This window comes from Petromyzon marinus, chromosome 68 (assembly GCF_048934315.1).
Source record: "Petromyzon marinus isolate PM22_M1 ecotype Great Lakes invasive population chromosome 68, UKy_Petmar_22M1.pri1.0, whole genome shotgun sequence".
NCBI classification, from domain to species: Eukaryota; Metazoa; Chordata; class Hyperoartia; order Petromyzontiformes; family Petromyzontidae; genus Petromyzon; species Petromyzon marinus.
The window spans coordinates 2873502-2898657 of NC_133734.1; the positions used below are offsets into that span (position 1 = coordinate 2873502).

General features: G+C 48.4%; 1 protein-coding gene across 1 annotated transcript in view; it reads right to left on the reverse strand.

Annotated features, from left to right (window-relative positions):
- LOC116956954 (integrin alpha-X-like) overlaps positions 1–25156 on the reverse strand; it is a 110813-nt gene that overhangs the window by 21692 nt on the left and 63965 nt on the right. Inside the window, exons 10-12 of the mRNA XM_076054755.1 lie at positions 6907–7054; positions 3176–3329; positions 106–176 (exon numbers count right to left, since the gene is read on the reverse strand). Coding sequence (XP_075910870.1) covers positions 106–176; positions 3176–3329; positions 6907–7054 — 373 coding nt within the window. The remainder of the gene's footprint in view (positions 1–105; positions 177–3175; positions 3330–6906; positions 7055–25156) is intronic.

A 25156-nucleotide genomic window follows, 5' to 3' on the forward strand; every position in this document is an offset into this window, starting at 1 on the left:
ACGCACAAACAGTTACACAGGCCCAGCGAAATGGAATTAAACGGAGGCTCTCCCGAGTATTTGAATTGAGGATTTGAATGGAAGATTTGAATGAAGGTTCCTCACCTTATTGATGACCGCGCTCATGCCAGTAGCTGCCAGCTCCATCTCAAACGTGGACAGGTCACCGCTCGCTCCTGAGACGCCGAGACACACAAACAGATACACACACACACACACAGGTGGTGAACTAGAGACACACACACACACACAGGTGGTGAACTAGACACACACACACACACAGACACACACAGGTGGTGAACTAGAGACACACACACACAGACACACACACACAGACACACACACAGGTGGTGAACTAGACACACACACAGACACACACACAGACACACAGACACATACAGGTGGTGAACTAGAGACACACACACAGACACACACACAGACAGGTGGTGAACTAGAGACACACACACAGACACACACACACAGACACACACACAGACAGGTGGTGAACTAGAGACACACACAGACACACACACAGACACACACACAGGTGGTGAACTAGACACACACACACAGACACACAGACACACACACAGGTGGTGAACTAGAGACACACACACACAGACACACACACACAGACACACACACAGGTGGTGAACTAGACACACACACAGACACACACACAGACACACAGACACATACAGGTGGTGAACTAGAGACACACACACAGACACACACACAGACAGGTGGTGAACTAGAGACACACACAGACACACACACAGGTGGTGAACTAGACACACACACAGACACACACACAGACACACAGACACATACAGGTGGTGAACTAGACACACACACACAGACACACACACAGACAGGTGGTGAACTAGAGACACACACACAGACACACACACAGACACACAGACACATACAGGTGGTGAACTAGAGACGCACAAACAGATACACACACACACACAGGTGGTGAACTAGAGACACACACACACAGACACACACACACAGACACACACACAGGTGGTGAACTAGAGACACACAAACAGATACACACACACACACACACAGGTGGTGAACTAGAGACACACACACACAGACACACACACACAGACACACACACAGGTGGTGAACTAGAGACACACAAACAGATACACACACACACACAGGTGGTGAACTAGAGACACACACACACACAGACACACACACACAGACACACACACAGGTGGTGAACTAGACACACACACAGACACACACACAGACACACAGACACATACAGGTGGTGAACTAGAGACACACACACAGACACACACACAGACAGGTGGTGAACTAGAGACACACACAGACACACACACAGGTGGTGAACTAGACACACACACAGACACACACACAGACACACAGACACATACAGGTGGTGAACTAGAGACACACACACAGACACACACACAGACAGGTGGTGAACTAGAGACACACACAGACACACACACAGACACACACACAGGTGGTGAAATAGAGACACACACACAGACACACACACACACAGGTGGTGAACTAGAGACACACACAGACACACACACAGACACATACAGGTGGTGAACTAGAGACACACACACAGACACACACACACAGACACACACACAGACAGGTGTTGAACTAGAGACACACACAGACACACACACACAGGTGGTGAACTAGAGACACACACACACAGACACACACAGACACACACAGACACACACACACAGACACACACACAGACACACACAGGTGGTGAACTAGACACACACACAGACACACAAGGACACACACACACACAGACACACACAGACACACACAGACACACACAGACACACAGACACACACACAGACACACACACACAGACACACAGACACACACACACAGGTGGTGAACTAGAGACACACACAGACACACACACACACACAGACACACATAAAGACAGGTGGTTACTGTACACTACGCGATACACTACACTACTATACTATACATTATTATACACTGCACCACCACTAGACATTCCACACTACTATAATATACACTACTTACACTACACTATACACTACACTACTACACAATATAAATGACGCGATATACTACACTATACACTGCTCTATACTACACTATACACTACACTACTGCACACTACTACACCACTAAACATTATACTACTACACCACTATGCACGACTACACTACTATACACTACACAACCACACACTACACTACTACACTATACACTACACTATACACTACACTATACACTGCACTATAAACTACACTACTACACTATACACTACACTATACACTACACAACCACACACTACACTATACACTACACTATACACTGCACTATACACTACACTACTACACACTACACTACTATACACTACACTACCACACACTACACCACTACACCACACACTACACCACACACTACACCACTACACCACACACCACACTACCACACACCACACACTACCACACACACTACACTACACCACACCACCACTACACCACACACTACACCACTACACCACACACCACACACTACACACTACTCTACACTACCACACACCACCACACCACACACTACACCACTACCACACCACCACCAACACCACAACACACACACCACCACACCACACACTACACCACACACCACACACCACACCACACACTACAATACTACACACTACACACACTACACCACTACCACACCACCACTACAATAGACCACACCACACCACACACTACACACGCTACACACACTACACCACCACCACACCACACACCACACCACCACTACCACACATTACACCACACCACACCACACACTACACACACTACACCACACACTACACCACACCACACCACACACTACACACACTACACCACCACCACACCACACACACTACACCACTACCACACACCACACACTACAACACTACACAACACTACCACACACACTACCACACCACACACCACCACCACCACACCACCACCACACCACACACTACACCACACACACTACACCACACACTACACACACTACACCACACACTACACCACACTACCACACCACACACTACACACTACACCACACACTACACTCCACCACCACCACCACCCCACACGTGCCCGCGTGGGCAACCTTCAATGCTGAAAATCTTCTCCTCGAGTCTCCGAAGCACGGAGTTGAGTGCGTTGTAGTCGTCCACGGGGAACATGTGTTCACTGTCGGGGTCAGACGCAAGCTGTGTCAGCTCCGCATAGGCAGGGGAGCCCGGCTTGAAGGCATCGCCAACCTTACAACACACAAAGCAATGGGTTAGAGCCTTGTGTGTAGCTAGAGGCAGCCTCGTGTGTAGGTAGAGGCAGCCTCGTGTGTAGGTAGAGCGTTGTGTGTAGGTAGAGGCAGCCTCGTGTGTAGGTAGAGCGTTGTGTGTAGCTAGAGGCAGCCTCGTGTGTAGGTAGAGGCAGCCTTGTGTGTAGGTAGAGCGTTGTGTGTAGGTAGAGGCAGCCTTGTGTGTAGGTAGAGCGTTGTGTGTAGGTAGAGGCAGCCTCGTGTGTAGGTAGAGGCAGCCTTGTGTGTAGGTAGAGCGTTGTGTGTAGGTAGAGGCAGCCTTGTGTGTAGGTAGAGCGTTGTGTGTAGGTAGAGGCAGCCTCGTGTGTAGGTAGAGGCAGCCTTGTGTGTAGGTAGAGCGTTGTGTGTAGGTAGAGGCAGCCTTGTGTGTAGGTAGAGCGTTGTGTGTAGGTAGAGGCAGCCTCGTGTGTAGGTAGAGGCAGCCTTGTGTGTAGGTAGAGCGTTGTGTGTAGGTAGAGGCAGCCTTGTGTGTAGGTAGAGCGTTGTGTGTAGGTAGAGGCAGCCTTGTGTGTAGGTAGAGCGTTGTGTGTAGGTAGAGCGTTGTGTGTAGGTAGAGCGTTGTGTGTAGGTAGAGGCAGCCTTGTGTGTAGGTAGAGACATCGTTGTGTATAGGTAGAGGCAGCCTCGTGTGTAGGTAGAGACAGCCTCGTGTGTAGGTAGAGCGTTGTGTGTAGGTAGATGCAGCGTTGTGTGTAGCTAGAGGCAGCCTTGTGTGTAGGTAGAGGCAGCCTCGTGTGTAGGTAGAGCGTTGTGTGTAGGTAGAGGCAGCCTCGTGTGTAGGTAGAGGCAGCCTCGTGTGTAGCTAGAGGCAGCCTTGTGTGTAGGTAGAGGCAGCCTTGTGTGTAGGTAGAGGCAGCCTTGTGTGTAGGTAGAGCGTTGTGTGTAGGTAGAGGCAGCGTTGTGTGTAGGTAGAGACAGCGTTGTGTGTAGGTAGAGGCAGCCTTGTGTGTAGGTAGAGGCAGCCTCGTGTGTAGGTAGAGGCAGCCTTGTGTGTAGCTAGAGGCAGCCTCGTGTGTAGGTAGAGCGTTGTGTGTAGGTAGAGGCAGCCTCGTGTGTAGGTAGAGGCAGCCTTGTGTGTAGGTAGAGCGTTGTGTGTAGGTAGAGGCAGCGTTGTGTGTAGGTAGAGGAAGCCTTGTGTGTAGCTAGAGGCAGCCTCGTGTGTAGGTAGAGGCAGCCTTGTGTGTAGGTAGAGGCAGCCTCGTGTGTAGGTAGAGCGTTGTGTGTAGGTAGAGGCAGCCTCGTGTGTAGGTAGAGGCAGCCTCGTGTGTAGGTAGAGGCAGCGTTGTGTGTAGGTAGAGCGTTGTGTGTAGCTAGAGGCAGCGTTGTGTGTAGGTAGAGGCAGCCTTGTGTGTAGGTAGAGCGTTGTGTGTAGGTAGAGCGTTGTGTGTAGGTAGAGACAGCCTTGTGTGTAGGTAGAGGCAGCCTTGTGTGTAGGTAGAGGCAGCCTTGTGTGTAGGTAGAGACAGCCTTGTGTGTAGGTAGAGGCAGCCTTGTGTGTAGGTAGAGCGTTGTGTGTAGGTAGAGGCAGCCTTGTGTGTAGGTAGAGGCAGCCTTGTGTGTAGGTAGAGCGTTGTGTGTAGGTAGAGGCAGCCTCGTGTGTAGGTAGAGGCAGCCTTGTGTGTAGGTAGAGGCAGCCTTGTGTGTAGGTAGAGGCAGCCTTGTGTGTAGGTAGAGCGATGTGTGTAGGTAGAGGCAGCCTTGTGTGTAGGTAGAGGCAGCCTTGTGTGTAGGTAGAGCGTTGTGTGTAGGTAGAGGAAGCCTTGTGTGTAGGTAGAGACAGCCTTGTGTGTAGGTAGAGCGATGTGTGTAGGTAGAGGCAGCCTCGTGTGTAGGTAGAGGCAGCCTTGTGTGTAGGTAGAGGCAGCCTTGTGTGTAGGTAGAGCGATGTGTGTAGGTAGAGGCAGCCTTGTGTGTAGGTAGAGACAGCCTTGTGTGTAGGTAGAGGCAGCCTTGTGTGTAGGTAGAGGCAGCCTTGTGTGTAGGTAGAGCCTTGTGTGTAGGTAGAGGCAGCCTTGTGTGTAGGTAGAGGCAGCGTTGTGTGTAGGTAGAGGCAGCCTCGTGTGTAGGTAGAGCGTTGTGTGTAGGTAGAGGCAGCCTTGTGTGTAGGTAGAGGCAGCCTTGTGTGTAGGTAGAGCATTGTGTGTAGGTAGAGACATCGTTGTGTGTAGCTAGAGACAACGTTGTGTGTAGCTAGAGACAACGTTGTGTGTAGCTAGAGACAACGTTGTGTGTAGCTAGAGACAACGTTGTGTGTAGCTAGAGACAACGTTGTGTGTAGCTAGAGACAACGTTGTGTGTAGCTAGAGACAACGTTGTGTGTAGCTAGAGACAACGTTTGGTGTAGCTAGAGACAACGTTGTGTGTAGCTAGAGACAACGTTGTGTGTAGCTAGAGACAACGTTGTGTGTAGCTAGAGACAGCTAGCTAGAGACAACGTTGTGTGTAGCTAGAGACAACGTTGTGTGCAGCTAGAGACAACGTTGTGTGTAGCTAGAGACAACGTTGTGTGTAGCTAGAGACAACGTTGTGTGTAGCTAGAGACAACGTTGTGTGTAGCTAGAGACAACGTTGTGTGTAGCTAGAGACAACGTTGTGTGTAGCTAGAGACAACGTTGTGTGCAGCTAGAGACAACGTTGTGTATAGCTAGAGACAACGTTGTGTGTAGCTAGAGACAACGTTGTGTGTAGCTAGAGACAACGTTGTGTGTAGCTAGAGACAACGTTGTGTGTAGCTAGAGACAACGTTGTGTGTAGCTAGAGACAACGTTGTGTGTAGCTAGAGACAACGTTGTGTGTAGCTAGAGACAACGTTGTGTGTAGCTAGAGACAACGTTGTGTGTAGCTAGAGACATCGTTGTCTCTAGCATCGTTGTCTCTAGCTACACACAACCTTGTCTCTAGCTACACACAACGTTGTCTCTAGCTACACACAACGTTGTGTGTAGCTACACACAACGTTGTGTGTAGCTACACACAACGTTGTGTGTAGGTAGAGTGCCTCAAGCTGTACGTACGTAGATGGCGGCGGCGGGCAGTTAAAAGTTACCGCGTGCCTACTGTGAGGTGCGTTAGCGGTCAAGTTTTGGCGGATTTCAGCGTACTCAACGGAAAGCCCCCTAGGTTCTAGAAAGGTTGGGGGGGGGGAACGTGGCTACGGTGGGGGGGGTGGGGGCGTGGCTAGTAGGAGAAGGGGGCGTGGCCATGCCGGGAGGATCAAAGGGCCCCCCCATCATCCCCCCGCTCAGGCGGAGGCTCCGTGGACAATCCCAAGGAGTAGCGATCGGCCTTCGTCCGGGGTCCTCTTCAAAGTCTCCCTCTCACGGCGTTTTCCTTCGGCCCGCTCGGCGTGCCCCCGGTCAGTCCGGCAGCCCTGCCGGCGCCCTCTCTCTCCCTCTCTCTCCCTCTCTCTCAACCTGCCCCCGGGAGTCGGCCGCCGAGGCTGCCAAACGAAGGAGCCACTCCCCCCCCCCCCCGGAAGCCTCCGGTAGCCCCGTGCGGCTGCAGCTTGAGCGGCTCACCCCGATGGCATAGGTCACCACCCTCTCGGCCTGCGTCCTCCGAATGGCCGCGGCGAGGCCTCCGCCGTTTGACTCTCCGTCCGTCACGACCACGAGGACCTTCTGCGCTCCGGCCTGTGCTCCGCCGGATGGCGTGAAGACTTGATTCCTGCGGGGCAGCGGGGAGGGTCCGGTTCGGGTTTTTTCGCGCTCGCTGAGAAAACCTCCTCCTGTTACAAACCTTTGCAGATCTCGCGGGGGTCACGGGATCGAACCCACGACCTCCTGTACACCAGGCGAGGTAGTTAACATCTCACAGGGTCACGGGATCGAACCCACGACCTCCTGTACACCAGGCGAGGTAGTTAACATCTCGCGGGGGTCACGGGATCGAACCCACGACCTCCTGTACACCAGGAGAGGTAGTTAACATCTCACAGGGGTCACGGGATCGAACCCACATCCTCCTGTACACCAGGAGAGTTAGTTAACATCTCATCAGGGTCACGGGATCGAACCCACGACCTCCTGTACACCAGGCGAGGTAGTCAACATCTCGCAGGGTCACGGGATCGAACGCACGACCTCCTGTACACCAGGCGAGGTAGTTAACATCTCACAGGGTCACGGGATCGAACCCACGACCTCCTGCACACCAGGCGAGGTAGTTAACATCTCACAGGGTCACAGGATCGAACCCACGATCTCCTGTACACCAGGCGAGGTAGTCAACATCTCACAGAGTCACGGGATAGAACCCACGACCTCCTGTACACCAGGCGAGGTAGTTAACATCTCACAGGGTCACGGGATCGAACCCACGACCTCCTGTACACCAGGCGAGGTAGTTAACATCTCACAGGGTCACGGGATCGAACCCACGACCTCCTGTACACCAGGCGAGGTAGTTAACATCTCACAGGGTCTGGGATCGAACCCACGACCTCCTGTACACCAGGCGAGGTAGTTAACATCTCACAGGGTCACGGGATCGAACCCACGACCTCCTGTATACCAGGCCAGGTAGTCAACATCTCACAGGGTCACAGGATCGAACCCACGACCTCCTGTACACCAGGCGAGGTAGTCAACATCTCACAGGGTCACGGGATCGAACCCACGACCTCCTGTACACCAGGCGAGGTAGTTAACATCTCGCGGGGTCACGGGATCGAACCCACGACCTCCTGTACACCAGGCGAGGTAGTTAACATCTCACAGGGTCACGGGATCTAACCCACGACCTCCTGTACACCGGGCGAGGTAGTCAACATCTCACAGGGTCACGGGATAGAACCCACGACCTCCTGTACACCAGGCGAGGTAGTCAACATCTCACAGGGTCACGGGATCGAACCCACGACCTCCTGTACACCAGGCGAGGTAGTTAACATCTCGCGGGGTCACGGGATCGAACCCACGACCTCCTGTACACCAGGCGAGGTAGTCAACATCTCACAGGGTCACAGGATCGAACCCACGACCTCCTGTACACCAGGCGAGGTAGTTAACATCTCACAGGGGTCACAGGATCGAACCCACGACCTCCTGTACACCAGGAGAGGTAGTTAACATCTCATCAGGGTCACGGTATCGAACCCACGACCTCCTGTATACCAGGCGAGGTAGTTAACATCTCACAGGGTCTGGGATCGAACCCACGACCTCCTGTACACCAGGAGAGGTAGTTAACATCTCACAGGGGTCACGGGATCGAACCCACGACCTCCTGTATACCAGGCGAGGTAGTTAACATCTCACAGGGTCTGGGATCGAACCCACGACCTCCTGTACACCAGGCGAGGTAGTTAACATCTCACAGGTGTAACAGGTGTGAGTAACAACATCTCACACAGGTGTAACAGGTGAGAGTGACAACATCTCTCACAGGTGTAACAGGTGAGTAGTAACAACATCTCTCACAGGTGTAACAGGTGAGAGTGACAACATCTCTCACAGGTGTAACAGGTGAGTAGTAACAACATCTCTCACAGGTGTAACAGGTGAGTAGTAACAACATCTCACACAGGTGTAACAGGTGATAGTGACAACATCTCACACAGGTGTAACAGGTGAGAGTGACAACATCTCTCACAGGTGTAACAGGTGATAGTGACAACATCTCACACAGGTGTAACAGGTGAGAGTGACAACATCTCTCACAGGAGTAACAGGTGAGTAGTGACAACCTCTCTCCCAGGTGTAACAGGTGATAGTGACAACATCTCACACAGGTGTAACAGGTGAGAGTGACAACATCTCACACAGGTGTAACAGGTGAGTAGTGACAACATCTCACACAGGTGTAACAGGTGAGTAGTAACAACATCTCACACAGGTGTAACAGGTGAGAGTGACAACATCTCTCACAGGTGTAACAGGTGAGAGTGACAACATCTCACACAGGTGTAACAGGTGAGTAGTGACAACATCTCTCACAGGTGTAACAGGTGAAGAGGGACAACATCTCTCACAGGTGTAACAGGTGAGAGTAACAACATCTCACACAGGTGTAACAGGTGTGAGTGACAACATCTCACACAGGTGTAACAGGTGACAGTGACAACATCTCTCACAGGTGTAACAGGTGAGAGTGACAACATCTCACACAGGTGTAACAGGTGAGTAGTGACAACATCTCTCACAGGTGTAACAGGTGAGTAGTGACAACATCTCTCACAGGTGTAACAGGTGACAGTGACAACATCTCACACAGGTGTAACAGGTGAGAATGACAACATCTCTCACAGGTGTAACAGGTGATTAGTAACAACATCTCTCACAGGTGTAACAGGTGAGTAGTAACAACATCTCTCACAGGTGTAACAGGTGAGTAGTGACAACATCTCTCACAGGTGTAACAGGTGAGTAGTAACAACATCTCTCACAGGTGTAACAGGTGAGATTGACAACATCTCTCACAGGTGTAACAGGTGAGTAGTGACAACATCTCACACAGGTGTAACAGGTGAGAGTGACAACATCTCACACAGGTGTAACAGGTGAGTAGTAACAACATCTCACACAGGTGTAACAGGTGAGTAGTAACAACATCTCACACAGGTGTAACAGGTGAGTAGTGACAACATCTCTCACAGATGTAACAGGTGAGTAGTAACAACATCTCTCACAGGTGTAACAGGTGAGAGTGACAACATCTCTCACAGTTGTAACAGGTGAGTAGTAACAACATCTCACACAGTTGTAACAGGTGAGTAGTGACAACATCTCACACAGGTGTAACAGTTGAGAGTGACAACATCTCACACAGTTGTAACAGGTGAGTAGTAACAACATCTCACACAGTTGTAACAGGTGAGTAGTGACAACATCTCACACAGGTGTAACAGGTGAGTAGTAACAACATCTCTCACAGGTGTAACAGGTGAGTAGTGACAACATCTCACACAGGTGTAACAGGTGAGAGTGACAACATCTCACACAGGTGTAACAGTTGACAGTGACAACATCTCACACAGGTGTAACAGGTGAGTAGTGACAACATCTCTCACAGGTGTAACAGGTGAGTAGTGACAACATCTCTCACAGGTGTAACAGGTGAGAGTGACAACATCTCTCACAGGTGTAACAGGTGAGAGTGACAACATCTCTCACAGGTGTAACAGGTGAGTAGTGACAACATCTCTCACAGGTGTAACAGGTGAGAGTGACAACATCTCTCACAGGTGTAACAGGTGAGAGTGACAACATCTCACACAGGTGTAACAGGTGAGAGTGACAACATCTCACACAGGTGTAACAGGTGATAGTAACAACATCTCTCACAGGTGTAACAGGTGAGAGTCACAACATCTCACACAGGTGTAACAGGTGAGTAGTAACAACATCTCTCACAGGTGTAACAGGTGTGAGTGACAACATCTCTCACAGGTGTAACAGGTGAGAGTGACAACATCTCTCACAGGTGTAACAGGTGAGAGTGACAACATCTCTCACAGGTGTAACAGGTGAGTAGTATCAACATCTCTCACAGGTGTAACAGGTGAGTAGTAACAACATCTCACACAGGTGTAACAGGTGTGAGTGACAACATCTCTCACAGGTGTAACAGGTGAGAGTGACAACATCTCACACAGGTGTAACAGGTGAGAGTGACAACATCTCTCACAGGTGTAACAGGTGAGAGTGACAACATCTCACACAGGTGTAACAGGTGAGAGTGACAACATCTCACACAGGTGTAACAGGTGATAGTAACAACATCTCTCACAGGTGTAACAGGTGAGAGTCACAACATCTCACACAGGTGTAACAGGTGAGTAGTAACAACATCTCTCACAGGTGTAACAGGTGTGAGTGACAACATCTCTCACAGGTGTAACAGGTGAGAGTGACAACATCTCTCACAGGTGTAACAGGTGAGAGTGACAACATCTCTCACAGGTGTAACAGGTGAGTAGTATCAACATCTCTCACAGGTGTAACAGGTGAGTAGTAACAACATCTCACACAGGTGTAACAGGTGTGAGTGACAACATCTCTCACAGGTGTAACAGGTGAGAGTGACAACATCTCTCACAGGTGTAACAGGTGAGTAGTAACAACATCTCTCACAGGTGTAACAGGTGAGTAGTAACAACATCTCACACAGGTGTAACAGGTGAGAGTGACAACATCTCTCACAGGTGTAACAGGTGAGTAGTAACAACATCTCACACAGGTGTAACAGGTGAGAGTGACAACATCTCACACAGGTGTAACAGGTGAGTAGTGACAACATCTCACACAGGTGTAACAGGTGAGTAGTAACAACATCTCACACAGGTGTAACAGGTGAGTAGTAACAACATCTCTCACAGGTGTAACAGGTGAGAGTGACAACATCTCTCACAGGTGTAACAGGTGACAGTGACAACATCTCTCACAGGTGTAACAGGTGAGAGTGACAACATCTCTCACAGGTGTAACAGGTAAGTAGTAACAACATCTCTCACAGGTGTAACAGGTGAGTAGTGACAACATCTCACACAGGTGTAACAGGTGAGAGTGACAACATCTCACACAGGTGTAACAGGTGAATAGTAACAACATCTCACACAGGTGTAACAGGTGAGTAGTAACAACATCTCTCACAGGTGTAACAGGTGAGTAGTGACAACATCTCTCACAGGTGTAACAGGTGAGTAGTAACAACATCTCTCACAGGTGTAACAGGTGAGAGTGACAACATCTCTCACAGGTGTAACAGGTGAGAGTGACAACATCTCTCACAGGTATAACAGGTGAGTAGTATCAACATCTCTCACAGGTGTAACAGGTGAGTAGTGACAACATCTCTCACAGGTGTAACAGGTGAGTAGTGACAACACTCTCACAGGTGTAACAGGTGAAGAGTGACAATATCTCACACAGGTGTAACAGGTGAGTAGTGACAACATCTCTCACAGGTGTAACAGGTGAGAGTGACAACATCTCACACAGGTGTAACAGGTGATAGTAACAACATCTCTCACAGGTGTAACAGGTGTGAGTGACAACATCTCACACAGGTGTAACAGGTGAGTAGTGACAATATCTCTCACAGGTGTAACAGGTGAGAGTGACAACATCTCACACAGGTGTAACAGGTGAGTAGTAACAACATCTCTCACAGGTGTAACAGGTGAGTAGTGACAACATCTCACACAGGTGTAACAGGTGAGTAGTGACAACATCTCACACAGGTGTAACAGGTGAGTAGTAACAACATCTCTCACAGGTGTAACAGGTGAGAGTGACAACATCTCTCACAGGTGTAACAGGTGAGTAGTAACAACATCTCTCACAGGTGTAACAGGTGAGTAGTGACAACATCTCTCACAGGTGTAACAGGTGAAGAGTGACAACATCTCTCACAGGTGTAACAGGTGAGTAGTAACAACATCTCTCACAGGTGTAACAGGTGATAGTGACAACATCTCTCACAGGTGTAGCAGGTGAGAGTGACAACATCTCACACAGGTGTAACAGGTGAGTAGTAACAACATCTCTCACAGGTGTAACAGGTGAGAGTGACAACATCTCTCACAGGTGTAACAGGTGAGTAGTGACAACATCTCTCACAGGTGTAACAGGTGAGTAGTAACAACATCTCACACAGGTGTAACAGGTGAGAGTGACAACATCTCTCACAGGTGTAACAGGTGAGTAGTAACAACATCTCTCACAGGTGTAACAGGTGACAGTGACAACATCTCACACAGGTGTAACAGGTGAGAATGACAACATCTCTCACAGGTGTAACAGGTGAGTAGTGACAACATCTCACACAGGTGTAACAGGTGAGTAGTGACAACATCTCTCACAGGTGTAACAGGTGAGTAGTAACAACATCTCACACAGGTGTAACAGGTGAGTAGTGACAACATCTCACACAGGTGTAACAGGTGAGTAGTAACAACATCTCTCACAGGTGTAACAGGTGACAGTGACAACATCTCTCACAGGTGTAACAGGTGAGTAGTAACAACATCTCTCACAGGTGTAACAGGTGAGTAGTAACAACATCTCTCACAGGTGTAACAGGTGAGTAGTGACAACATCTCTCACAGGTGTAACAGGTGAGAGTGACAACATCTCACACAGGTGTAACAGGTGAGTAGTAACAACATCTCTCACAGGTGTAACAGGTGAGTAGTAACAACATCTCTCACAGGTGTAACAGGTGAGTAGTAACAACATCTCTCACAGGTGCAACAGGTGAGAGTGACAACATCTCACACAGGTGTAACAGGTGAGAGTGACAACATCTCACACAGGTGTAACAGATGAGAGTGACAACATCTCTCACAGGTGTAACAGGTGAGTAGTAACAACATCTCACACAGGTGTAACAGGTGAGAGTGACAACATCTCTCACAGGTGTAACAGGTGAGAGTGACAAAATCTCACACAGGTGTAACAGGTGATAGTAACAACATCTCTCACAGGTGTAACAGGTGAGTAGTGACAACATCTCACACAGGTGTAACAGGTGATAGTAACAACATCTCTCACAGGTGTAACAGGTGAGTAGTAACAACATCTCACACAGGTGTAACAGGTGAGAGTGACAACATCTCTCACAGGTGTAACAGGTGAGAGTGACAACATCTCTCACAGGTGTAACAGGTGAGTAGTAACAACATCTCACACAGGTGTAACAGGTGATTAGTAACAACATCTCTCACAGGTGTAACAGGTGAGAGTAGTAACAACATCTCTCACATAGGTGTAACAGGTGAGTAGTAACAACATCTCTCACAGGTGTAACAGGTGAGAGTGACAACATCTCACACAGGTGTAACAGGTGAGTAGTAACAACATCTCACACAGGTGTAACAGGTGAGTAGTAACAACATCTCACACAGGTGTAACAGGTGAGTAGTAACAACATCTCACACAGGTGTAACAGGTGAGAGTGACAACATCTCACACAGGTGTAACAGGTGAGTAGTAACAACATCTCTCACAGGTGTAACAGGTGAGAGTGACAACATCTCACACAGGTGTAACAGGTGAGTAGTAACAACATCTCTCACAGGTGTAACAGGTGAGTAGTAACAACATCTCTCACAGGTGTAACAGGTGAGAGTGACATCTCACACAGGTGTAACAGGTGAGTAGTAACAACATCTCACACAGGTGTAACAGATGAGAGTGACAACATCTCTCACAGGTGTAACAGGTGAGAGTGACAACATCTCTCACAGGTGTAACAGGTGAGTAGTGACAACATCTCTCACAGGTGTAACAGGTGACAGTGACAACATCTCACACAGGTGTAACAGGTGAGCGTGACAACATCTCTCACAGGTGTAACAGGTGAGAGTGACAACATCTCACACAGGTGTAACAGGTGAGAGTGACAACATCTCTCACAGGTGTAACAGGTGAGTAGTAACAACAACATCTCACACAGGTGTAACAGGTGAGTAGTAACAACATCTCTCACAGGTGTAACAGGTGAGAGTGACAACATCTCACACAGGTGTAACAGGTGTGAGTGACAACATCTCACACAGGTGTAACAGGTGAGAGTGACAACATCTCACACAGGTGTAACAGGTGATAGTAACAACATCTCTCACAGGTGTAACAGGTGAGAGTCACAACATCTCACACAGGTGTAACAGGTGAGTAGTAACAACATCTCTCACAGGTGTAACAGGTGTGAGTGACAACATCTCTCACAGGTGTAACAGGTGAGAGTGACAACATCTCTCACAGGTGTAACAGGTGAGAGTGACAACATCTCTCACAGGTGTAACAGGTGAGTAGTATCAACATCTCTCACAGGTGTAACAGGTGAGTAGTAACAACATCTCACACAGGTGTAACAGGTGTGAGTGACAACATCTCTCACAGGTGTAACAGGTGAGAGTGACAACATCTCACACAGGTGTAACAGGTGAGAGTGACAACATCTCTCACAGGTGTAACAGGTGAGAGTGACAACATCTCACACAGGTGTAACAGGTGAGAGTGACAACATCTCACACAGGTGTAACAGGTGATAGTAACAACATCTCTCACAGGTGTAACAGGTGAGAGTCACAACATCTCACACAGGTGTAACAGGTGAGTAGTAACAACATCTCTCACAGGTGTAACAGGTGTGAGTGACAACATCTCTCACAGGTGTAACAGGTGAGAGTGACAACATCTCTCACAGGTGTAACAGGTGAGAGTGACAACATCTCTCACAGGTGTAACAGGTGAGTAGTATCAACATCTCTCACAGGTGTAACAGGTGAGTAGTAACAACATCTCACACAGGTGTAACAGGTGTGAGTGACAACATCTCTCACAGGTGTAACAGGTGAGAGTGACAACATCTCTCACAGGTGTAACAGGTGAGTAGTAACAACATCTCTCACAGGTGTAACAGGTGAGTAGTAACAACATCTCACACAGGTGTAACAGGTGAGAGTGACAACATCTCTCACAGGTGTAACAGGTGAGTAGTAACAACATCTCACACAGGTGTAACAGGTGAGAGTGACAACATCTCACACAGGTGTAACAGGTGAGTAGTGACAACATCTCACACAGGTGTAACAGGTGAGTAGTAACAACATCTCACACAGGTGTAACAGGTGAGTAGTAACAACATCTCTCACAGGTGTAACAGGTGAGAGTGACAACATCTCTCACAGGTGTAACAGGTGACAGTGACAACATCTCTCACAGGTGTAACAGGTGAGAGTGACAACATCTCTCACAGGTGTAACAGGTAAGTAGTAACAACATCTCTCACAGGTGTAACAGGTGAGTAGTGACAACATCTCACACAGGTGTAACAGGTGAGAGTGACAACATCTCACACAGGTGTAACAGGTGAATAGTAACAACATCTCACACAGGTGTAACAGGTGAGTAGTAACAACATCTCTCACAGGTGTAACAGGTGAGTAGTGACAACATCTCTCACAGGTGTAACAGGTGAGTAGTAACAACATCTCTCACAGGTGTAACAGGTGAGAGTGACAACATCTCTCACAGGTGTAACAGGTGAGAGTGACAACATCTCTCACAGGTATAACAGGTGAGTAGTATCAACATCTCTCACAGGTGTAACAGGTGAGTAGTGACAACATCTCTCACAGGTGTAACAGGTGAGTAGTGACAACACTCTCACAGGTGTAACAGGTGAAGAGTGACAATATCTCACACAGGTGTAACAGGTGAGTAGTGACAACATCTCTCACAGGTGTAACAGGTGAGAGTGACAACATCTCACACAGGTGTAACAGGTGATAGTAACAACATCTCTCACAGGTGTAACAGGTGTGAGTGACAACATCTCACACAGGTGTAACAGGTGAGTAGTGACAATATCTCTCACAGGTGTAACAGGTGAGAGTGACAACATCTCACACAGGTGTAACAGGTGAGTAGTAACAACATCTCTCACAGGTGTAACAGGTGAGTAGTGACAACATCTCACACAGGTGTAACAGGTGAGTAGTGACAACATCTCACACAGGTGTAACAGGTGAGTAGTAACAACATCTCTCACAGGTGTAACAGGTGAGAGTGACAACATCTCTCACAGGTGTAACAGGTGAGTAGTAACAACATCTCTCACAGGTGTAACAGGTGAGTAGTGACAACATCTCTCACAGGTGTAACAGGTGAAGAGTGACAACATCTCTCACAGGTGTAACAGGTGAGTAGTAACAACATCTCTCACAGGTGTAACAGGTGATAGTGACAACATCTCTCACAGGTGTAGCAGGTGAGAGTGACAACATCTCACACAGGTGTAACAGGTGAGTAGTAACAACATCTCTCACAGGTGTAACAGGTGAGAGTGACAACATCTCTCACAGGTGTAACAGGTGAGTAGTGACAACATCTCTCACAGGTGTAACAGGTGAGTAGTAACAACATCTCACACAGGTGTAACAGGTGAGAGTGACAACATCTCTCACAGGTGTAACAGGTGAGTAGTAACAACATCTCTCACAGGTGTAACAGGTGACAGTGACAACATCTCACACAGGTGTAACAGGTGAGAATGACAACATCTCTCACAGGTGTAACAGGTGAGTAGTGACAACATCTCACACAGGTGTAACAGGTGAGTAGTGACAACATCTCTCACAGGTGTAACAGGTGAGTAGTAACAACATCTCACACAGGTGTAACAGGTGAGTAGTGACAACATCTCACACAGGTGTAACAGGTGAGTAGTAACAACATCTCTCACAGGTGTAACAGGTGACAGTGACAACATCTCTCACAGGTGTAACAGGTGAGTAGTAACAACATCTCTCACAGGTGTAACAGGTGAGTAGTAACAACATCTCTCACAGGTGTAACAGGTGAGTAGTGACAACATCTCTCACAGGTGTAACAGGTGAGAGTGACAACATCTCACACAGGTGTAACAGGTGAGTAGTAACAACATCTCTCACAGGTGTAACAGGTGAGTAGTAACAACATCTCTCACAGGTGTAACAGGTGAGTAGTAACAACATCTCTCACAGGTGCAACAGGTGAGAGTGACAACATCTCACACAGGTGTAACAGGTGAGAGTGACAACATCTCACACAGGTGTAACAGATGAGAGTGACAACATCTCTCACAGGTGTAACAGGTGAGTAGTAACAACATCTCACACAGGTGTAACAGGTGAGAGTGACAACATCTCTCACAGGTGTAACAGGTGAGAGTGACAAAATCTCACACAGGTGTAACAGGTGATAGTAACAACATCTCTCACAGGTGTAACAGGTGAGTAGTGACAACATCTCACACAGGTGTAACAGGTGATAGTAACAACATCTCTCACAGGTGTAACAGGTGAGTAGTAACAACATCTCACACAGGTGTAACAGGTGAGAGTGACAACATCTCTCACAGGTGTAACAGGTGAGAGTGACAACATCTCTCACAGGTGTAACAGGTGAGTAGTAACAACATCTCACACAGGTGTAACAGGTGATTAGTAACAACATCTCTCACAGGTGTAACAGGTGAGAGTAGTAACAACATCTCTCACATAGGTGTAACAGGTGAGTAGTAACAACATCTCTCACAGGTGTAACAGGTGAGAGTGACAACATCTCACACAGGTGTAACAGGTGAGTAGTAACAACATCTCACACAGGTGTAACAGGTGAGTAGTAACAACATCTCACACAGGTGTAACAGGTGAGTAGTAACAACATCTCACACAGGTGTAACAGGTGAGAGTGACAACATCTCACACAGGTGTAACAGGTGAGTAGTAACAACATCTCTCACAGGTGTAACAGGTGAGAGTGACAACATCTCACACAGGTGTAACAGGTGAGTAGTAACAACATCTCTCACAGGTGTAACAGGTGAGTAGTAACAACATCTCTCACAGGTGTAACAGGTGAGAGTGACAACATCTCACACAGGTGTAACAGGTGAGTAGTAACAACATCTCACACAGGTGTAACAGATGAGAGTGACAACATCTCTCACAGGTGTAACAGGTGAGAGTGACAACATCTCTCACAGGTGTAACAGGTGAGTAGTGACAACATCTCTCACAGGTGTAACAGGTGACAGTGACAACATCTCACACAGGTGTAACAGGTGAGCGTGACAACATCTCTCACAGGTGTAACAGGTGAGAGTGACAACATCTCACACAGGTGTAACAGGTGAGAGTGACAACATCTCTCACAGGTGTAACAGGTGAGTAGTAACAACAACATCTCACACAGGTGTAACAGGTGAGTAGTAACAACATCTCTCACAGGTGTAACAGGTGAGAGTGACAACATCTCACACAGGTGTAACAGGTGAGTAGTAACAACATCTCTCACAGGTGTAACAGTTGAGAGTGACAACATCTCACACAGGTGTAACAGGTGTGAGTGACAACATCTCTCACAGGTGTAACAGGTGAGTAGTAACAACATCTCACACAGGTGTAACAGGTGAGTAGTAACAACATCTCTCACAGGTGTAACAGGTGAGAGTGACAACATCTCACACAGGTGTAACAGGTGAGTAGTAACAACATCTCACACAGGTGTAACAGGTGAGAGTGACAACATCTCTCACAGGTGTAACAGGTGAGTAGTAACAACATCTCACACAGTTGTAAAAGGTGAGTAGTAACAACATCTCTCACAGGTGTAACAGGTGAGTAGTGACAACATCTCTCACAGGTGTAACAGGTGAGTAGTGACAACATCTCTCACAGGTGTAACAGGTGAGAGTGACAACATCTCTCACAGGTGTAACAGGTGAGAGTGACAACATCTCACACAGGTGTAACAGGTGAGAGTGACAACATCTCACACAGGTGTAACAGGTGATAGTAACAACATCTCTCACAGGTGTAACAGGTGAGAGTGACAACATCTCTCACAGGTGTAACAGGTGAGAGTGACAACATCTCTCACAGGTGTAACAGGTGAGAGTGACAACATCTCACACAGGTGTAACAGGTGAGAGTGACAACATCTCACACAGGTGTAACAGGTGATAGTAACAACATCTCACACAGGTGTAACAGGTGAGTAGTAACAACATCTCACACAGGTGTAACAGGTGAGTAGTAACAACATCTCTCACAGGTGTAACAGGTGAGAGTGACAACATCTCTCACAGGTGTAACAGGTGAGAGTGACAACATCTCACACAGGTGTAACAGGTGAGTAGTGACAACATCTCTCACAGGTGTAACAGGTGAGAGTGACAACATCTCACACAGGTGTAACAGGTGTGAGTGACAACATCTCACACAGGTGTAACAGGTGACAGTGACAACATCTCTCACAGGTGTAACAGGTGAGTAGTAACAACATCTCTCACAGGTGTAACAGGTGAGAGTGACAACATCTCTCACAGGTGTAACAGGTGAGAGTGACAACATCTCTCACAGGTGTAACAGGTGTGAGTGACAACATCTCACACAGGTGTAACAGGTGAGTAGTAACAACATCTCACACAGGTGTAACAGGTGAGTAGTAACAACATCTCTCACAGGTGTAACAGGTGAGAGTGACAACATCTCTCACAGGTGTAACAGGTGAGAGTGACAACATCTCACACAGGTGTCACAGGTGAGTAGTGACAACATCTCACACAGGTGTAACAGGTGAGAGTGACAACATCTCACACAGGTGTAACAGGTGAGTAGTAACAACATCTCACACAGGTGTAACAGGTGAGAGTGACAACATCTCACACAGGTGTAACAGGTGAGTAGTAACAACATCTCACACAGGTGTAACAGGTGAGTAGTAACAACATCTCTCACAGGTGTAACAGGTGAGTAGTAACAACATCTCTCACAGGTGTAACAGGTGATAGTGACAACATCTCACACAGGTGTAACAGGTGAGTAGTAACAACATCTCTCACAGGTGTAACAGGTGAGAATGACAACATCTCTCACAGGTGTAACAATTGAGAGTGACAACATCTCTCACAGGTGTAACAGGTGAGAGTGACAACATCTCTCACAGGTGTAACAGGTGAGTAGTGACAACATCTCACACAGGTGTAACAGGTGAGTAGTGACAACATCTCTCACAGGTGTAACAGGTGAGTAGTGACAACATCTCACACAGGTGTAACAGGTGAGAGTGACAACATCTCTCACAGGTGTAACAGGTGAGTAGTGACAACATCTCTCACAGGTGTAACAGGTGAGTAGTAACAACATCTCTCACAGGTGTAACAGGTGAGTAGTAACAACATCTCTCACAGGTGTAACAGGTGAGTAGTGACAACATCTCTCACAGGTGTAACAAGTGAGTAGTAACAACATCTCACACAGGTGTAACAGGTGAGAGTGACAACATCTCACACAGGTGTAACAGGTGAGTAGTGACAACATCTCTCACAGGTGTAACAGGTGAGTAGTAACAACATCTCACACAGGTGTAACAGGTGATAGTGACAACATCTCACACAGGTGTAACAGGTGAGTAGTAACAACATCTCTCACAGGTGTAACAGGTGAGTAGTAACAACATCTCACACAGGTGTAACAGGTGAGTAGTAACAACATCTCACACAGGTGTAACAGGTGAGTAGTGACAACATCTCACACAGGTGTAACAGGTGAGTAGTAACAACATCTCACACAGGTGTAACAGGTGAGTAGTGACAACATCTCTCACAGGTGTAACAGGTGAGAGTGACAACATCTCACACAGGTGTAACAGGTGAGAGTGACAACATCTCTCACAGGTGTAACAGGTGAGAAGTAACAACATCTCTCACAGGTGTAACAGGTGAGTAGTGACAACATCTCTCACAGGTGTAACAGGTGATAGTGACAACATCTCACACAGGTGTAACAGGTGAGTAGTGACAACATCTCTCACAGGTGTAACAGGTGAGTAGTGACAACATCTCACACAGGTGTAACAGGTGAGTAGTGACAACATCTCACACAGGTGTAACAGGTGAGTAGTAACAACATCTCTCACAGGTGTAACAGGTGAGAGTGACAACATCTCACACAGGTGTAACAGGTGAGTAGTAACAACATCTCACACAGGTGTAACAGGTGAGTAGTGACAACATCTCACACAGGTGTAACAGGTGAGTAGTGACAACATCTCTCACAGGTGTAACAGGTGAGTAGTGACAACATCTCTCACAGGTGTAACAGGTGAGAGTGACAACATCTCTCACAGGTGTAACAGGTGAGAGTGACAACATCTCTCACAGGTGTAACAGGTGAGTAGTGACAACATCTCTCACAGGTGTAACAGGTGAGAGTGACAACATCTCTCACAGGTGTAACAGGTGAGAGTGACAACATCTCACACAGGTGTAACAGGTGAGAGTGACAACATCTCACACAGGTGTAACAGGTGATAGTAACAACATCTCTCATAGGTGTAACAGGTGAGAGTCACAACATCTCACACAGGTGTAACAGGTGAGTAGTAACAACATCTCTCACAGGTGTAACAGGTGAGAGTGACAACATCTCACACAGGTGTAACAGGTGAGTAGTGACAACATCTCTCACAGGTGTAACAGGTGAGTAGTGACAACATCTCGCACAGGTGTAACAGGTGAGTAGTGACAACATCTCTCACAGGTGTAACAGGTGAGTAGTAACAACATCTCACACAGGTGTAACAGGTGAGTAGTAACAACATCTCACACAGGTGTAACAGGTGTGAGTGACAACATCTCACACAGGTGTAACAGGTGAGTAGTAACAACATCTCACACAGGTGTAACAGGTGAGAGTGACAAAATCTCACACAGGTGTAACAGGTGAGTAGTGACAACATCTCTCACAGGTGTAACAGGTGAGTAGTAACAACATCTCTCACAGTTGTAACAGGTGAGAGTGACAACATCTCACACAGGTGTAACAGGTGAGTAGTAACAACATCTCACACAGGTGTAACAGGTGAGTAGTGACAACATCTCTCACAGGTGTAACAGGTGAGTAGTGACAACATCTCTCACAGGTGTAACAGGTGAGTAGTGACAACATCTCACACAGGTGTAACAGGTGAGTAGTAACAACATCTCACACAGGTGTAACAGGTGAGAGTGACAACATCTCTCACAGGTGTAACAGGTGAGTAGTAACAACATCTCTCACAGGTGTAACAGGTGAGAGTGACAACATCTCACACAGGTGTAACAGGTGAGTAGTGACAACATCTCTCACAGGTGTAACAGGTGAGTAGTGACAACATCTCGCACAGGTGTAACAGGTGAGTAGTGACAACATCTCTCACAGGTGTAACAGGTGAGTAGTAACAACATCTCTCACAGGTGTAACAGGTGTGAGTGACAACATCTCACACAGGTGTAACAGGTGAGAGTGACAAAATCTCACAGGTGTAACAGGTGAGTAGTAACAACATCTCTCACAGATGTAACAGGTGAGTAGTAACAACATCTCTCACAGGTGTAACAGGTGAGTAGTAACAACATCTCACACAGGTGTAACAGGTGACAGTGACAACATCTCTCACAGGTGTAACAGGTGAGTAGTGACAACATCTCTCACAGGTGTAACAGGTGAGTAGTAACAACATCTCTCACAGTTGTAACAGGTGAGAGTGACAACATCTCACACAGGTGTAACAGGTGAGTAGTAACAACATCTCACACAGGTGTAACAGGTGAGTAGTGACAACATCTCTCACAGGTGTAACAGGTGAGTAGTGACAACATCTCTCACAGGTGTAACAGGTGAGTAGTGACAACATCTCACACAGGTGTAACAGGTGAGTAGTAACAACATCTCACACAGGTGTAACAGGTGAGAGTGACAACATCTCTCACAGGTGTAACAGGTGAGTAGTAACAACATCTCTCACAGGTGTAACAGGTGAGAGTGACAACATCTCTCCAGTCGCCGCCTCATTCATTGAAGGTTCCGGCGGAGACTCAAACATCCCCGAGTTGGAAAGAGATTCCACTCGGGAGGGAGGGAGGGGAGGGAGGGAGGGGAGGGAGTGAGGGAGGGGAGGGAGTGGAGGGAGGGGAGGGAGGGATGGAGGGAGGGGAGGGAGGGAGGGAGGGAGGGAGGGGAGGGAGGGAGGGAGGGAGGGGAGGGAGGGAGGGAGGGAGGGAGGGAGGGGAGGGAGGGAGGGAGTGGAGGGAGGGGAGGGAGGGAGGGGAGGGAGGGGAGGGAGGGGAGGGAGGGAGGGAGGGGAGGGAGGGGAGGGAGGGGAGGGAGGGAGGGGAGGGAGGGAGGGAGGGAGGGGAGGGAGGGAGAGGGGAGGGAGTGGAGGGTGGGAGGGGAGGGAGGGAGGGGAGGGAGGGAGGGAGTGAGTGGAGTGAGTGGAGTGAGTGGAGTGAGTGGAGTGAGTAGAGTGAGGGAGTGAGTGGAGTGAGTGGAGTGAGTGGAGTGAGTAGAGTGAGTGGAGTGAGTGGAGTGAGGGAGTGAGTGGAGTGAGTGGAGTGAGTGGAGTGAGTTGAGGGAGGGAGTGAGAGAGTGAGTGGAGTGAGTGGAGTGAGTGGAGTGAGTGGAGTGAGGGAGTGAGTGGAGTGAGTGGAGTGAGTGGAGTGAGGGAGTGAGGGAGTGAGTGGAGTGAGTGGAGTGAGTGGAGTGAGTGGAGTGAGTGGAGTGAGGGAGTGAGTAGAGTGAGTGGAGTGAGTGGAGTGAGTGGAGTGAGTGAGTGGAGTGAGTGGAGTGAGTGGAGTGAGTGGAGGGAGTGAGTGGAGTGAGTGGAGTGAGTGGAATGAGGTGAGTGGAGTGAGTGGAGGGATGGAGAGTGAGTGGAGTGAGTGGAGTGAGTGGAGTGAGGTGAGTGGAGTGAGTGGAGGGATGGAGAGTGAGTGGAGTGAGTGGAGTGAGTGGAGTGAGTGAGTGGAGTGAGTGGAGTGAGTGGAGTGAGTGAGTGGAGTGAGTGGAGTGAGTGGAGTGAGTGAGTGGAGTGAGTGGAGTGAGTGGAGTGAGGGAGTGAGTGGAGTGAGTGGAGTGAGTGGAGTGAGTTGAGTGGAGTGAGTGGAGTGAGTGGAGTGAGTGGAGTGAGTGAGTGGAGTGAGTGAGTAAGTGGAGTGAGTGGAGTGAGTGGAGTGAGTGGAGTGAGTGGAGGGAGGGAGTGAGTGGAGGGAGTGGAGTGAGGGAGTGAGTGGAGTGAGTGGAGTGAGTGGAGTGAGTGGAGTGAGTGGAGGGAGGGAGTGAGTGGAGTGAGTGGAGTGAGTGGAGTGAGTGGAGTGAGTAGAGTGAGTGGAGTGAGTGGAGTGAGTGGAGTGAGTGGAGTGAGTGGAGTGGAGTGAGTGGAGTGAGTGGAGGGAGTTAGGTGAGTGGAGTGAGTGGAGTGAGTGGAGTGAGTAGAGTGAGTGGAGTGAGTGGAGTGA